We start from the raw sequence: 15,759 nt of genomic DNA, 5'->3' as shown, positions 1-15,759 counted from the left end.
TTGTAATGAGATTAGTAGCTTGTGTAGGAAGTTTATTTGAGGTCCCTTGGAAAGTGTCATCTAATTGGGTGGTAGTTTATTTGTAAGCCTAAAGTTAAGGGTGGCCTGGGTTTTAAAGATTTACATCTACTTAACAAAAGTTATATGATGAAATTTTGTTAGAGGATGGCAACCTCCCGTTCTGATTTATAGGTCCAAGTTTTGAGATATAAATATAATTTTTAGTCCTGACCAAACTTTAGGAGTTAAGAAAGTGTCCAACCAATCTTATTTATGGAAAAATCTCATGATCAATTTTCTTAAGGTCTGGGATGGGTTGTGCAGGATGGTATGTTCATCAAGTTCTCGACAGACAAATGGATTTCAAATATAGATGAATTAATTAATCATGTTATAACCCTTGTTTCTAACCATGATTTAATTTCTCTTGTTGCTTTATTCTTGAACCAGGGTAGTTAGGATCGGAAGAAAATTAGGGTCTTTATTCCTGATCACATAAGAAATTCTATAATCCTGATTAAGCCCCTGCTAGATTTAGAGGTCGTAATTTTGCTTTTTGGAATTTGTCTTCTAATGATATTTTTAATCCTAAATCTACTTACTCCTTGCTAATCAATAGTGTTCCTGCCCATCTTGATAGTAATGAGTTGTTTAAAACTATTTAGGACTGGAATGGTCCCCCCAAAGTGACTTTTCTACTATGGAAAGTTACTCGTAAAAAATTATTCACAAATAAGAAAAGATTAAATAGAGGTATGAGTGAGTCTCCCATTTGCTCCAAATTTTTGGAGATGGGCCTGAAACCATTATACATGTGTTAAGAGATTATATTTTTGCTAAGAAAGTTGGGAGAATTTTATTATAGCTGACCAGTGAATGTTATTTTTTAGTTATGGTATTTTTACCTGGTTGTCTTCCAATCTGTCTAAATCATGTAGTAAGTATTTTCATAATTGGCCTACCATCTTTGATACCATTATTTGGCATATTTTGAGGGATTGGAATTGTTTTATTTTTTAGAATATTTCTGACCAACCTCATTGTTTAACTTTAAAAGCCCTTTATGATGCTGATTATTACTTTTCTTAGTGTGGCAGGAATGTTTCTCTGTCTTAATCCAGCTTTGTTATGGAACCAAAGTTGATTAAGTGGACTCCTCCTCTTGCTAATCACCTCAAGTTAAATATGGATGGAACAATGTCCAAATCTAGTAATGAGGTTGCCTGTGGTGGATTGGTTCGTGACAGCAATGGCAGATTCGTTATAGGTTTTTGTAGCAGCCTAGTCCCCTACTCCCCCCTCTCTGTTGGACTTTGGGGTATTTTACTAGGTATCCAGTTGACAGCTTCTTCTTAGGCTCAAATAATTTGGATTGAGAGCGATTCTAAAGAGGCTATCAACCTTGTGTTAAAAGTTCCTTCCTTTTCTCATCCACTATTTTTTCTTTTATGTAACATTACAGAGGTTTAATCTCATTTGCAAAGAAGCAAATTATTGTGTTGATTTCTTAGCCAAATTAGGACTAGAGCTTCTCTCCCTCCTTTTCCTAGTTTAAGGCCTCTGTCCTCTCTTTGGCTTTTACTTAATAGAGATATTAGTTGTCTGAATTATCCTAGGCTTTTTACCTAATTTTGTTATGTGTTTTGGACTTTGAAGCCTCCTTCAATAACAAAAAATAAAAAAATAAAAAATAAAATAAAATTAAATAACATAATATATAAATTTTCAATTCTTAATAATAATAATAATAATAATAATAATAATAAATGTCATATGAAAGAGAATTTGTAAATGTAAATTATGTTACATAATCTAAATATAAGTTTTGGAAAAGAAAAGAAAAAAAATCAAATCCACATTTCATTGTGATGTAATAATGCCGAGTTACCAAAGAAAAGACCATAAATATTAAGTTAACTTTTACAAAGTATACATTTAAGAATAAAACATACACTCACAAAATTTAGATAATGACTAAAGAAAAGGTAATAAATATTATGTTATTCACAGAGTATACATTACAAAAAATCAAAATGTAAAATTTGTAAAATATTTAAATAATGAATATCAAAATGTTTTTATAAAATTATTGAGATCACTTGTACATAAGTCAAGTCTAATTGATTAATATTTATTTATTTTTACTTTTGTAAGCATTTAACATAGCCTAATAAAAACTTAAATACAAAATTTAAAAAATTATAAAAATGTCACATGATATATATTTAATTTTTTGATGCATGTTTATCAGTCGCTCGGTGGTAGAGCATTCTGTTAATTGACTGGTCGTAAGTTTGAATCTTAGGCGAAGAGATTTGATTCATTTCAAAATTATGAGATGTGAATTTATGAACTTAATTAATCAACTCCAGCCCTAAAAAGTTAAAACATAATGTTTCCACAAGAGATTTTGAAATTATGCTTTGTAGCTATTTATCCATCACTACTTTAAAAAATTGTTGATCTTTATCTGTCATTCTAAAAGTTTTTAAAAAATTATTACCGTTTTTATACTATAAAGTTACTCTTTATAAAATTTTGAATTATTTTACACATTCATCTTAAGATATATAATTAATTATTGCAAGGTCTAATATTTAATAAGATAAAATCATAGTTTCTTCATAACTGACCTGCATATTAATATATAAAGTATATTTTATCTTTAATATTGAGAGTTAATGAATAAAATTAATAAACAAATTATATAAACTACGATATTAATTAATTTTTATTAAATTGTTTTAAATCATATTAAGTGATAAATAAAAAAACAGAGGGAATACTCTTGTGTAAGGAAAGGGCCTGTGACCCTTATCTTATTTTCAGCAAATTTATAATTAATCTGGTTTATTATTTAACCTTTTAATTAAAGTTACGCATCCCCCGTTTAGCTCACACATAGGTTTAATATTTTAACGTTTGTTTGATTTCTTGAACATTTGATACATGATTGGAGCTTGGGATTGATAGTCACATGTTACAATAGTGTTAAGGTTTTTTATTTTTATTTTTATCTAATATTGATACGTGACACTTTTTGGGACTCTAAATCACCACAAAGTTTCATATATATAATTGCATATAAGTACAGCAAGAACAATACTTGATAATATTGCACGTACATATCTAGAATAAACAAGTACACTTGAAAAACACACAAGTCCTTACAGGAATTACATATTCACCCGAAAGATGGGAACGGAGCTTCACCTTAGAAAGCTGTCTTATTTAAAACATAGCAACGCGAAGTAGTGATTCCATTTATATATATAAATTTCAACCTAAGCAAATGCAAAGCTTTCCTTGAGAGTTAGTTGCGCAAGATGCACTGATGAATTTTGCTTGTAGAATTTTCTTGCACTCAGAAATGCACTCAGGAAGTGTGCAAGGGTTGAGTGGAATGGCAAATGCGCACTCTACAAGTTGTAACTCCGAGACCAACATAAACATCACTGTGAACATCAAGATCACAGCCAAATTCTTAGCAAAATTTGCTGTTGCCATGGAAAACTATTAGCTTACCCTTGGGAATTTTAGAAACTTTTTCTCTCCTAAAACCGAGGTTGGTCACTTTGAGATATGCTAGCTTCAATTGGGTCATCCCTATATATAGACCTGAAAATAAGAATAGCTATTAATTGCTTTAAATATTGGCACAGGCGCATGAACTTTAGAAACAAAAAATATATGAAAAATTGTTTGTTATATGCATTATTTATTGTGCTCATTGCATCGATGTGTCTTTTCAGTTTTTATTAAAAGTTGTTTTTAAGGTCCTTTATAATTTATATATATATATATATATAAAAGGTCTCAAAACGATTGTTTGGTTAATCAAACCATTTTCAAACGACCACTAAATTTCCACCATAAAATCAGCAATGAGTTCATGTGGTTCTTTTGAATAAAAAAGGTCTATTCGAAAAAAAATGATAATTAATGTGGTTTATAAATGAAATCTTTTATCGAGATACTTCTAAAATATTAATTGTTTTTATTTTAAAATGCTTATGCTTTTAGTTGTGTATATTTAAATATCCACTCAAACCAAAATGCTTGGATTTAAGTGAATTTGATTTGATTTTGTAGTAATTATTTGACCTGGGAATTACATTATTTTTGTGGTTTTTTCTAAGGGTATGTTTGGGAGAGGGTTTTTCATTTGGTAAGTGAAAAACCAATCCCCCAAATTATTGTTGTAAAGTGTCAAAATAGACATTAGAATATCCAGTAACAGTATTTTGTTTTTGTACAGATAAATATTGACATAAAACTTAAGAGCACATGTTTAAGAGGTTTAATACAAATAAAAAGTTATTTTTAAGTACTTGATATTTTAAAAAATTATTCAAATATTGTTTTATTAAGAAAACTAACGACCATTGAATTTCACAAAAAATAAAATTCATTCGTGTGTTTAATTATTGGCAATTAAATCGGTAAATTTGATAATATGAAATCTTTTATCGAGACACTTTCAAAATATCGGTTGTTTTTTTTTTAAATGCTTATATATGCTTCTAGTTGTACGTATTAATTAAAATTCCATTCAAAATAAGTATGTTTGGATTTGAGTTAATTATTCTTTTTAAGTAATTTTTAAAAAATATTCTGTAAATCATCTTCTCAGTTTAAAGGTGAAAGATTAAATTCTCAATGTTGCTATGATGTCAAATGAGAATATCTCCTAACAATATCTTTTTTTATACAAAGGATCAAACTCAAATCCACGTGTTTAAGAGGTTAGGGCCCCTTTCACATCCTTATAATAAATAAAAAAATATTAACCATACACAGTAAAATTAATTTTTTAATACCTTAAATAAAATAAATTTAATTCAAATAATTTTTAATGCAATCTGAAACGTTAATTGAACACTTGCAATCGTAAATAAAATTCATGCGTTAATAAAAAAGACTGAGTATATGAAAATTGATCTAAACATAAGTTTAATTTAATCAATTATGAGATAATAATTAATTTAATTATAGAACACGTATGAATTTAATTATTTAGACGCGACGTCATTTGAAATTTTTAATTATCTAAATATGTGCTCTTATAGTAATATACATAAGTTTTATCCTTTATGTATATATTTTTAAAATAAAGTCTCACTTTAACGCTTAATTATGTCTTAATAAGAGTTTTAATATCTTACCTATTAAGGGAGAGAATTGGCTTAAAAATAATCGCAATATAACATTTGTTAATTAATTTGAAATTGCATTTGTATAACAGAGTTTGAATATAATGATATATTTCTTAAAAAAAAAAAATCTAACCAAGATTATTTTCCAATGATTCAATGGAGTACATAAATTAATTGAAAGATACGGTATATATTGAAACGAAAGGTACCCAATAATGTGATGAGGAGTTTACAGATTCTGTAATATAGAAGCTTCTACTATATTGGCTTAAGTGATAGACCATAGACCTATCCCACTTCAGTTTATTGTTGAATGCTTATGCTTATTGAGTTGTGAAAGAAGACCAATAGGATATAACGAGCTTATAAGTTAACGTTATAGCTATGATAATGCTCTTATGTTTTCCACGTGTAGTTTTTCTATTTTTGGTTTTATGTGCCAAACCCGGCAACCAATGTACAGTCGCCTAGCTTATGAGACGGTGTCACTCCCTCATTTGCATTTGGTTAATGTCTCCATTAGTGATCATACTTTAATAAGCAAGCCCTGATACCAATAATTGGAGCCACAAATGGTACGAAAACACCAACGCAGGTTAGCTATGTATAATAAGAATGCAATTATGTAAAAAATATGGGAACAAAGAATATAATTAACATGCCACTATAATACGTATGCTAATGTATAATATGTTGATAAATATTTGTTGGTTTCTTTGTCAGTCATGAGTGTAGGAAATGGTCTATCAACCCACGCCTTTTTGCCACCACAAAGTGTTTTGAGAATTATATACATGAAAAATAAATTATCTAATCGTTTGCATACTGTCATATAACGCAAAATATTATTTATTCTGCTTAGTGTATCTGATCAGGATACATCATTCGATATTGATGGACACGCATTGGTGCTCTGTTAGTGTAATTTTAAAATTATTTAAACAGATAAAAATTATTGAGTATTATAATAACCTTTGTTAGTGTAATTTTTGTTTAACATTTTTTTGTTAGTCTAGACTTTAATAATTTATTATTTGTTAAACAAAAATTATGCTAACAAAACTATCTTAGCGATTGACAACTTTTGGTTTGTTAATAAAAAATAATATTTGTAGTGAAATCTATGATTAAATTAAAAATTTTCATCGTATAAATATTTCTACAGACTTTTTTATTTATTTACGGACATTAAAGTTGATATTTTACATTTTTGAAATACGTTAAAAAATTATTTAATTATATTTTTATTATTCTTAATTTTTCAATAAGATTTAACATCAATAATTTAAATAATATGTAATTTTTAATTAATAGCTGGATCAATTAAAAAATAACTTCCTTTTCATTTTTTATATCTTTTAATTTTAAAAGGAATTAAATCTTGTATATAATTGTTGAAATAGATTCAGGTCGATTCATATCTTGATTGATAATTAACTTGTGAAAAATAATCAATCAATTAGAACTAACAATTCAAGAAGTTGTTCCTGCGAATTATCACATAACACGTAAAATAAATAGAAATAATGAAATTGAACTGTTTCAATGGTTATGCTAATGTTTAACTAGAAACACATTCAGTTTCAATTGTATTCTGTCGCCATTCACTAAATTAGCCAATAAAATCTTCTACCGGTGTACTGAAGATGCTAGTAGGACCAGTTTTGTTATCATATTCTTAATCTAAAAGGGGTAGGGATGGAGAGTAATATCCTACTTCAATACTTCTTGTTATCGTATTCAATTTTTGTCTTTATATTTTTTTCTATCTTCATTTTTGTCCTTGGTTTTATAATTTGACAATATGATTAGAGTTTTGTGGATTCTTTTAATTATTTTAGTATTCAATTTATATAACTAAAAACAAAGATAATTTTAATTTTAATTTTAGTGTATATATATATATAAGGTTATTTTAATAATTTTATAATAAATTCCTAGTAAAACGTAGACTTCAAGAAATATTTTTATTAGTCATATCCCCATTTTCATGGGTTAAAAATCTCCAAACTTGAGGCCACGTGCAAATTATGAAATAATCGATGCAACAATTGTCAAATTTATAAAAAAAAAATTGCCACTTTTAGGTAGAGGTATTGAGACAGTTAAGTCAAACTTGAATAACCTTATACATAATGTACGTGTGAGTTAGATTTTGAATTTATGTTAGTCCAGTTTAATTATGAAAAATTGATTAATCCATGTGAGTCATGTAGTTTAGGTTGATTTGCTAGTTCAAATATTTTATTTTTAACAATTTTCAGTATTTATTTATTTATATGATTTTATTTAGATTAGATATTCATGTTAAAAAATAATAAAAAATTGAATGGTAAAAAATATTTTGTAATAAGCTTAACCAAGTTAAAAATATATTAAAAATTAAATATTGATAAATAGTGTATTATATAAATTTCGATAATGAGAGAATAAAATAAAAAAATTTATTAATTTTTTTACCCTAACAAATTAATAATTTTATATAGGTGTCGTGTGTTTGTTAATTGTTACACTATTAATATACTAGTGAAGTAATTTTTCAAAGAAAAGAAAGTTAAGAAAAAAAAGAAAGAAAAAGAATGCAGGCCTTTTGGCCCACAATCTGGAATGGGTACGATTGGACTATCAAATTTGTATTATGAAATTTAATTAGCCTAACTTAGTATCTAAATCGATTGGCCCAAACAGATTAAATCGAATCACCACTATACTTGAAGATTTTAAGCTAAGACTATTGTTTGATAAAGTGATATAACTTAAAGTATGTCTATCAAAACTGAAAATGAAATTAGAACCAACTCTTCAAATCAGTTAGACAAGTAATGGAGAAATAGTTAATGATGAACGACGATAAGAGTAGATGGCTTAATGCAGTGATGAGTGGTAACATGTGTGCAAGAGACGTGGCGCCTGAAGTGGGTTTGATAACAAAAATAAGTTATTTCTAGCTTATTTGCTCATCTTAGAAATTTAATTTAACTAGCTTTTAGTTTCTTTTTTCGTTTTGGAAATGTTACTTTATGTATAGTTTAAACTTATAAGTTCTTATCTTTTTTTTTTTAATTCTCATTATTTTATTAAAATTTCTCCTATGTTTAGAGCCATAACACTCTTTCTCTCATCAGATACCATTTTTATAATATATAATAATAAAAACTACAATATAAATTTATATTATTTTATTCATTTAATTAAAAATTTGAAACATATAGGTACCAAATTTTAACTTATAATCAAGTAACTAAATACGATTACTTTTATTAGCTAGTTTACTAGTTAATTTTCTCACACATCTTTTATTTAGCTAATTAACCTTTTAGCTTGATCGCTAAATGATGATACATTGATACTAGTAGTAGTACGTAGATGGTCCGACGTAGTGGCGAATGGCAAAGCATGTGGAGATATGTGGCTTGGTGAGTGGACCACGTATACTATATGGACCATGTTTGGGCAATGACTCATAACACAATGACGTGACTCAATCTAGTGAACGATGGAGACATGCTAATAGGTACGCTGCTCTTGCTAACAATGCGTTTGGTTTGTTTATGAAAATTTTGTAAATCATTGGATGTTCAAAGAAGTGTGTTACTCCCATTCTCCTAAAAGAAAATACTAAAGAGTTCGGAGGAGTTCATATAATATCCTGAGAATGGAATTTGGTTTTACTTTTGCATGAGGCCAAGTTGAAATTACAGCACATATGTGGAAGATGACTGAAGAAAGAGATCACTTTACGTACACGATATGAGATGATTATACAACAAGGTGGTACTTAGATACATATATACACATACACAAAACATTAATTAAAACCAATAAACCAAATTAAAAGTGAAGCTGATTCAGAGGGCAGTTAAAAGAACTCAATACGCCTCCTGATCCCCCTGTTCTCGAACCATTACAGCAAAATCACAACCGCAATTTACGTTAGAATTTGATTAATCTAAATCCCATTTAATTAATTAGTTCATTTCAATTTGATCAAATGAAAATAGTAAGTTAATTAACTCACTTTCTTGGGTGTGATGAACTCCACGAACTTCTTCTTGGTCTTGCCCCCGTTGGGAGGCTTTTTGCTTTGTTGTTGGTTGCGGTGGACCTGGTGATGCTCCCTCTCCGTTGCATGTTTTCTTAATTGCTCTCTCACGAACCTTTCATACATATAAGCAGCCCCTTTGAACTGTGGCAACACCAACCATGCCACCATCAATAGCTTTACATCGTACCAAATTGGAATCCTGAAAATTTTAAAAATTTATTTTCAATCATTCCTACTATATTAATTAACAATTGCTAGGTACGAATATAACATCCATATAAATATTAATTAAGCACTTTCCGTTTGAATTAGATTATTTTGAGCGAATTAGTTATTTTTTCAACAGCTTTCTCATAAAGTTACAAAATAGTGATCAATTTACTTAAATAAAGAATCCAAAAGCCGATTGATTTTATAACACAGACAAAAGATAAGTTAAGTCATTAACAGACATATATCTACGGTTCAATCATGAAAATTAAGCTCAAACTCACCACTCTAAAATGGGTTCAAGAACCATTTCAGCAAGGGTGAGGAAGGAATAGATGATCCAATAAGCTAGCCATTGCTCGTCATCCAACTTGGAGGGGCTCTCTATTGCTACCACCGAAGCATACCTATAAGAGTAATAATAATTAAATAACAAATTACTATACTCATTTACTTAAGTTTATGTCTTTCTCTAACTAGACTCCAGAACAGCGAAAAAAGTATAGATAAAATGTTGGGTTGTGAATTAACACTGGTACTTACAAAGGGTACAATAACGTCAAAACCGGCCTGCAAAAAATTTATACACACAATTTATGGATTAGTAATTCAATCTATATAAAGATAAATAGACGAATGAATTATAGGAATCAGAACGAAAACAATAATAATAACGTAAGTCCTGGAAGCATACCCAGCAATGGAATGAAGCTGGGTAATCAAGGTCCAAAACTTGCCCATATGTTTGTATTATGTTTATATGTATGTTATGTTAGTCAGTTTCTGCAAGTGAATCTATCTGTCTAATGAGCTGAAGGACAAACGAGGTATTAGGATTAAAGAAAAGCGTATCGAAAAGAAGATGAAGAAATAGAAAGAGAGAAGCCAATTGAAAGAGTAAAGTGACGTTGAGGTCGGATAAAACAGCCAGAGTGAAAAGAAAGTGATCGAACAAGTGAAGTGAGAAAAGTTTATAGCTAAGAAAGAAAGAGGGGTCTCTCATAAAATATAAGATGTTTGTGAAGTGTGATGATCATTTAGTTAGAGGGAAGGGGGACAGAGGCGCCACGTGGGAAGAGAAGAGTGAGTATCGGATTCTGCCTTAAACGTGTCATGTTCAATCTAGCACCGTCCACACGACACATCATCTCATCTAAATATCTAATCTTATTTTTAATGTTTAATAATTAATACCATGACAATGTTACTTCGACATCAGTTTAGATCTCTATATTTCCCAAAAAATTACAAAATTGTGATATATTAAATTTAATTGAGTGTAGATGTATTACATGTTTAAAAATTAAATTATTAATAAAAAATTCTATAATTTTTATTATAACCTAAAAAATAAAAAGAAAATTAGTAAAATAAGTGAGGTAATGAAAAAAATATTATTACAAAACTTCATTGTTGAATATTTTAATTTTAATCCTATTAATAACAAGTGGTCAAATATTTAGAAGGTTCCTTGCCCAAAGCACAAGCCACGTGTGCACACATTTTAACGCATGGAGGTCGGTGACAGGTGTCGATCGGAGGTGTGGGATGGATCCTGATGTGATGAATGAGGCAATGGTTGAGGTTGAGATTTGCTATCTCTTGTGGGGTGCTGTCGTTGTCGTGGATTGAGACTATGGAGATCGGAGAAACCGCAAATAAGGGACTTGCACTTGCTTTGTGTTTGGTATTGATTAATGGCATTGATAAAGCTGAAAAACACTAGTTATTATGATTGAGTTTCACAGAGTTATAAAGAAGCCTCTTCGCCAGAAAGTCCACGGGATCGTTCCAAAACTCTGCAACAACCATTGCCACTGTCAATCGACAAACCCAACCCACTAAAAATATTGAGTTTACCAAGAAATTTAACGTTTAATCACAACATTTTCTATTTTGGGTCATATTTTAGTTGTGTATCTAAAGTTGAGTTGCAAACCTCTTTTCAAAGTCCAATTTATTTGATCCACGAAACTCATACATGTGATTCTTATTTGGACAAAAACAAAAAACTGTCGTTCTTGGCCCAACTCTAATTTAGTTATCCCCCATTTAATCCTTTCCCTTCATCTTCATTGATAATTTTGGACAGAAAAACCTTCCTTGACAAAATAAAACCCTTTCCCTTTGTTACTTCCCCCTGTTTGTCTTGCTTTTAAAGAACTTGGCTTACTGTTTTGAAATTTAAACTTTACTTAGTTAACCTTGTTCTTCCCTATTAGATCATTTTAATAATTTTGTTAAATAAGTCATGTAACTTAATACTTGACTTGATTTAATATGATAATAGTTAATTATAAAAAATAGAGACAGGAGAAGTATACTTATAAATGTAATTAAATTTTTTTTTCTCTTTTTTATGTAAATAAAAATGTAGTTATTAAAATTAAGATTACATGCTCTGAACTAATTAGAAATTTTTTTTTCTCTCAACCATTAAAAAAAACTAAAAGAAAAAAAGATAAAATTTCTAAAAGATAAAAAATATCATAAAAGAAACTATATTAAGATTAATGAATTTAAGTTAACGCTTTTTAATATTATAAATTTTTTTGTTTTTCAAAACCTTTTGTTTATATGTATTTTTAATTATTTTCTAAACCATGCTTTACTAAGTCAGATTAAATTTTTACTAATAACACATCTCAAAATTATCTATTATCTTTTTAATGTAAAATTAACAAGGTCAGAATATTTATAATTTAAATAAATAAGAATTATCATCGATTCATAATATTAACTAGTTGTTTATCATGAAGTAACGTTTTGATTGTTTATCATATTTCGCAACTTTGGATTTTTAGAAAAATAGGTCAATTAGATGGAGGTTTGTGTGTGTGGGGATAACTTATTAGCTTTGATTAATGTTTGTCTTACATCAGAGATTCATATTAGACGAGGTCTAAAATAAAGGATCTCTTGCCCCCTTTTATTTTATTTATGGCAACGGAGAGGTTAGGAGTTCTTATGCGGAAGGCAATGGCCTATGAGTTATTCTTTAGTATGAAGATTGAGGTTGGGGGACCAGATACTTCAATGCTACAATTTGTTGATGACACATTAATTATGAGAGAGATTTTGGTTCAAAATTTATGGACTTTAAAAGCAGTATTTCATAGCTTTGAGTTAATATCAGGTATGAAAATTAACTTTCATAAAAGTTGTGTATTGGGGATTAATATTGGCGATAATTTTGAAAGCTTGGTTGCGGAGTTCCTACGTTGTAAGATTAGTAGATTCCTATTAAAGTATCTCGGATTACAATTAGGTGTTAACCTAAGGAAGCCTAGTGCATGGAAGGGTATGTTAAAGGCTCTTAAAAAAATGTTAGCATCATGGAAGCATATGTATTTATCGATTGGAGGTAAGGTACCTTTAATTTTTTATGGAAGGGTGTTAGGAATGGATCTAAAATCTCATGGGTGAAATGGAAAACGATTTGTAGATCATGGAAGAATGGTAGCTTGAGCATTAGGAATGTGCAATGGTGTAATTAGGCGTTTCTTGGTAAATAGTTGTAGCGAGGTATTAATTGTTCTAATTCATTATGAGTGAGGGTGTTTGGAAGCTAGGTATGACATATTAGCTTCTTCTATTCAGCATCCAACAATACATAACATATGTTCTTTGTGGTGGCGTAATTTGTTGGAGGTTATTCATTAAGAAAATTCATGGCTAGATGAGAAGTTAGATAAGAGTGTGGGTGTAGGTTTGCACACCTTTTTTTTGGAGAGATAAGTGGGTAGGCGGGTGAGATGTGTGAGACATTTCTGCGATTGTTTGCGGTGGTGAAGAATATTGAATCTTGTATATTGGAGAATAATTTTCATGATGACACAAGGTGTGTTTAGGATGTTAGTTGGCGCAGATGACTCTTTCAACATGATATCTCAAGTATTAATCTTTTGTTGGAGCTTGTTGATGGAGTTTTTATTAAGGTGCTACAAGAAGATAAATGAGTATGAATAGAGGATTCCTCATATTGTTATTCAATGCAATCTGTGTATTCATGACTATTTGAATTTTTTAGTGGTCATAATAATGTAGATTAATGTACAATGGACGTCTTATAATGGCTATGAAGAGGGAAGGTCTCGCTTAAGTGTCTAGTATTTTTTTGGCAATTGCTGTTGAATGCACTTCCTTGTAAAGGTCTATTGATTAATCGTGGTGTTCAAATTGATGATATAACTTGTTGTTTCTGTCATGATTTGGAGAAACTTTCAAGTGATTTATTTTTAACATGTTTATTTTTATCTCGAATCTAGTACTTTACTGCGCATTAGCTTGAATTCTTGTTGGTTTTGCCTTTAGATTTATCAATTCACTTACTTGCTTGAGTTGTTGTTGGTTATAGTAAAAAAGAAGAGATATATTTATTAATTGTATTGGTAAGTACAACATGATCTTTATAGTTACATAGAAATATAATGATGTTTTCTAATGGTATTTTAAATAAAAGAGAAGTCCTAGACTCTATTATTCTGAAGTCTTAGAAATGATTATAACTTGTTAATAAGGGAGAAAATATTTTGTTAGTTGATAGCTGATAGGTATTTGAACATATGAAATTGCATCTACCTTAACTTAGCATGAGTATATTTTTTTCTTTTTATTTTTTTATATAAGTGTTAATTTTTTTCTCTATGTATATAGATTTTAAGTTCTCCTTAAGCTCTTTCTAATAATATGTTTTGCCTATAAAAAAAAATACTTTGATTGTTTAAAACTTTTTCTGTTTTTGTTTTAAAAAAAAATTATTATGTGTAACAAAATAAATAGTAATTTGAAATTATAATTAATTGCATTTCTTTTAAATTTAAATTATTAAACATTCTTCTTTTTCTCTTTTAGAATTTAATTGACGACGAGATAGTCATGATCCACGACACCACTTCTGGTAATTTGGCATGTGAGAAGTTCGGTCATTAAGTTATTAGTCTCATCACAAATGATGCTCGATATATTAGGAAGAATTTCGATATGACCTAAGCAAAATTTAGGAAGCATGTCACTTTAAAATAATTGATGCATTAATTATCATGCCGGGTATTATTTTTTGAATATTCTAAGATATTTTTACCTTATATATACTTCTATCTCTTTTAAAATTTTCCCACAATAGCAGTATGATATTCCAATAATAAAATAAATGATAATATTTTTCAATATTTATATGACTAATATTATCTTATAAAACATTTATATATTATGTTCTTGATTTAAGAATATCTCCTCCCCCACCTCTCTCCGAATTTGTTTCTTTCCATTTGGGACGTCATACTCATCTCCTCTAACATTGGAATCTGATGCACTGATGTCATGTAATATTTCAGATTCTATTTATAAAAAATAATTATTAATAATTTTTATTTCAATTATAAAAAAATTATTTTTAAATATATTAATTATTAAACTTTTATATTTTTATTTATTATAAATTTGAATTAACAAAACTATTCACTTTTTATTCATATAAATAAATATATTTAATTATTAATACATTAATTAATATTATAAATATTTTTTAAAATAAAAATTATAATATATAACTATTTTTTATTAATTTTTATAAATTAAATATTTTTTTATAAATAAGAAAGAAAGTAGCATTCATCAAGAAATAAATGTCACGTAAAATAGGAGACTACTTTTTTTTCCTAGAAAACAAAAATTTGTTTAAGACCTCGTTGATATTTCCTAATTAATATTCAAATATTTTTTTTAAATATAAAGTCTATTAATGTAAATTTTATATTTTTAACATAATATTTTTTGTAATTATTACCATGCCTACTAATTTTAAAGAGTTTAAATATATTTATTACATGACTAAATAAAAATTAAACATGTATTAATTTTTTATTTCATTTTTGATATTTTTTTAAAAATTATTGTTGTAGTTAAAAAAATATTTTTATTGTTAAAATTAAGTATGAATAAAGGAGAAGGTCCAATATATGACGAAATATGGACTAATTAGGAGTTTATAAAAAAAAATAATTTCTATACACCTATTATTTTGAAGTGTTAAATATATTGCGTCATTCTATAATTATGAGATTTTTCTTTACTTTCTTTTTTAACAGTGTGCATCTATTGGTTCAAAGTTTTAGATTGGATTGTGGTATTTTACAGTTATGAGATTTCTCTTTATTCCTTTTTTCAATAGTAGTTAGAGAGTTAGATCAATTTATTTTTAATTTTATTTTAAAAATTTGAAATTAAATTTGATAATGTATTTTAAATTTTCTAAAAATTTGACAATGTTGCAAAATTAATGGTATAATTCTGAAATATTTTTGTTGAAAGTTTTGAATAAAAGTTAACCCTTTTGTTGGGTGTTTA

At 28.1% G+C, this 15,759-nt stretch overlaps 1 protein-coding gene across 1 annotated transcript; it reads right to left on the bottom strand.

Annotated features, from left to right (window-relative positions):
- Nucleotides 1-8,935: 8,935 nt before the first annotated feature.
- Nucleotides 8,936-10,412, bottom strand: LOC113852904 (HVA22-like protein e). The gene is made up of 5 exons (XM_027483303.1): nucleotides 10,106-10,412; nucleotides 9,955-9,981; nucleotides 9,696-9,818; nucleotides 9,175-9,400; nucleotides 8,936-9,046 (listed from the first exon to the last, which is right to left on the bottom strand). Exons 1-5 carry the CDS (start codon nucleotides 10,150-10,152, stop codon nucleotides 9,026-9,028), a joined length of 444 nt encoding a protein of 147 aa, XP_027339104.1. The 5' UTR covers nucleotides 10,153-10,412; the 3' UTR covers nucleotides 8,936-9,025.
- Between the last annotated feature and the right edge of the window lie 5,347 nt (nucleotides 10,413-15,759).

The sequence above is a fragment of the Abrus precatorius genome, unplaced genomic scaffold (assembly GCF_003935025.1).
Source record: "Abrus precatorius isolate BTA unplaced genomic scaffold, Abrus_2018 Scaffold10, whole genome shotgun sequence".
Classification (NCBI taxonomy): Eukaryota; Viridiplantae; Streptophyta; class Magnoliopsida; order Fabales; family Fabaceae; genus Abrus; species Abrus precatorius.
Note: the sequence above shows the minus strand (reverse complement) of the source record. Positions and strands in the feature narration are given on the sequence as shown.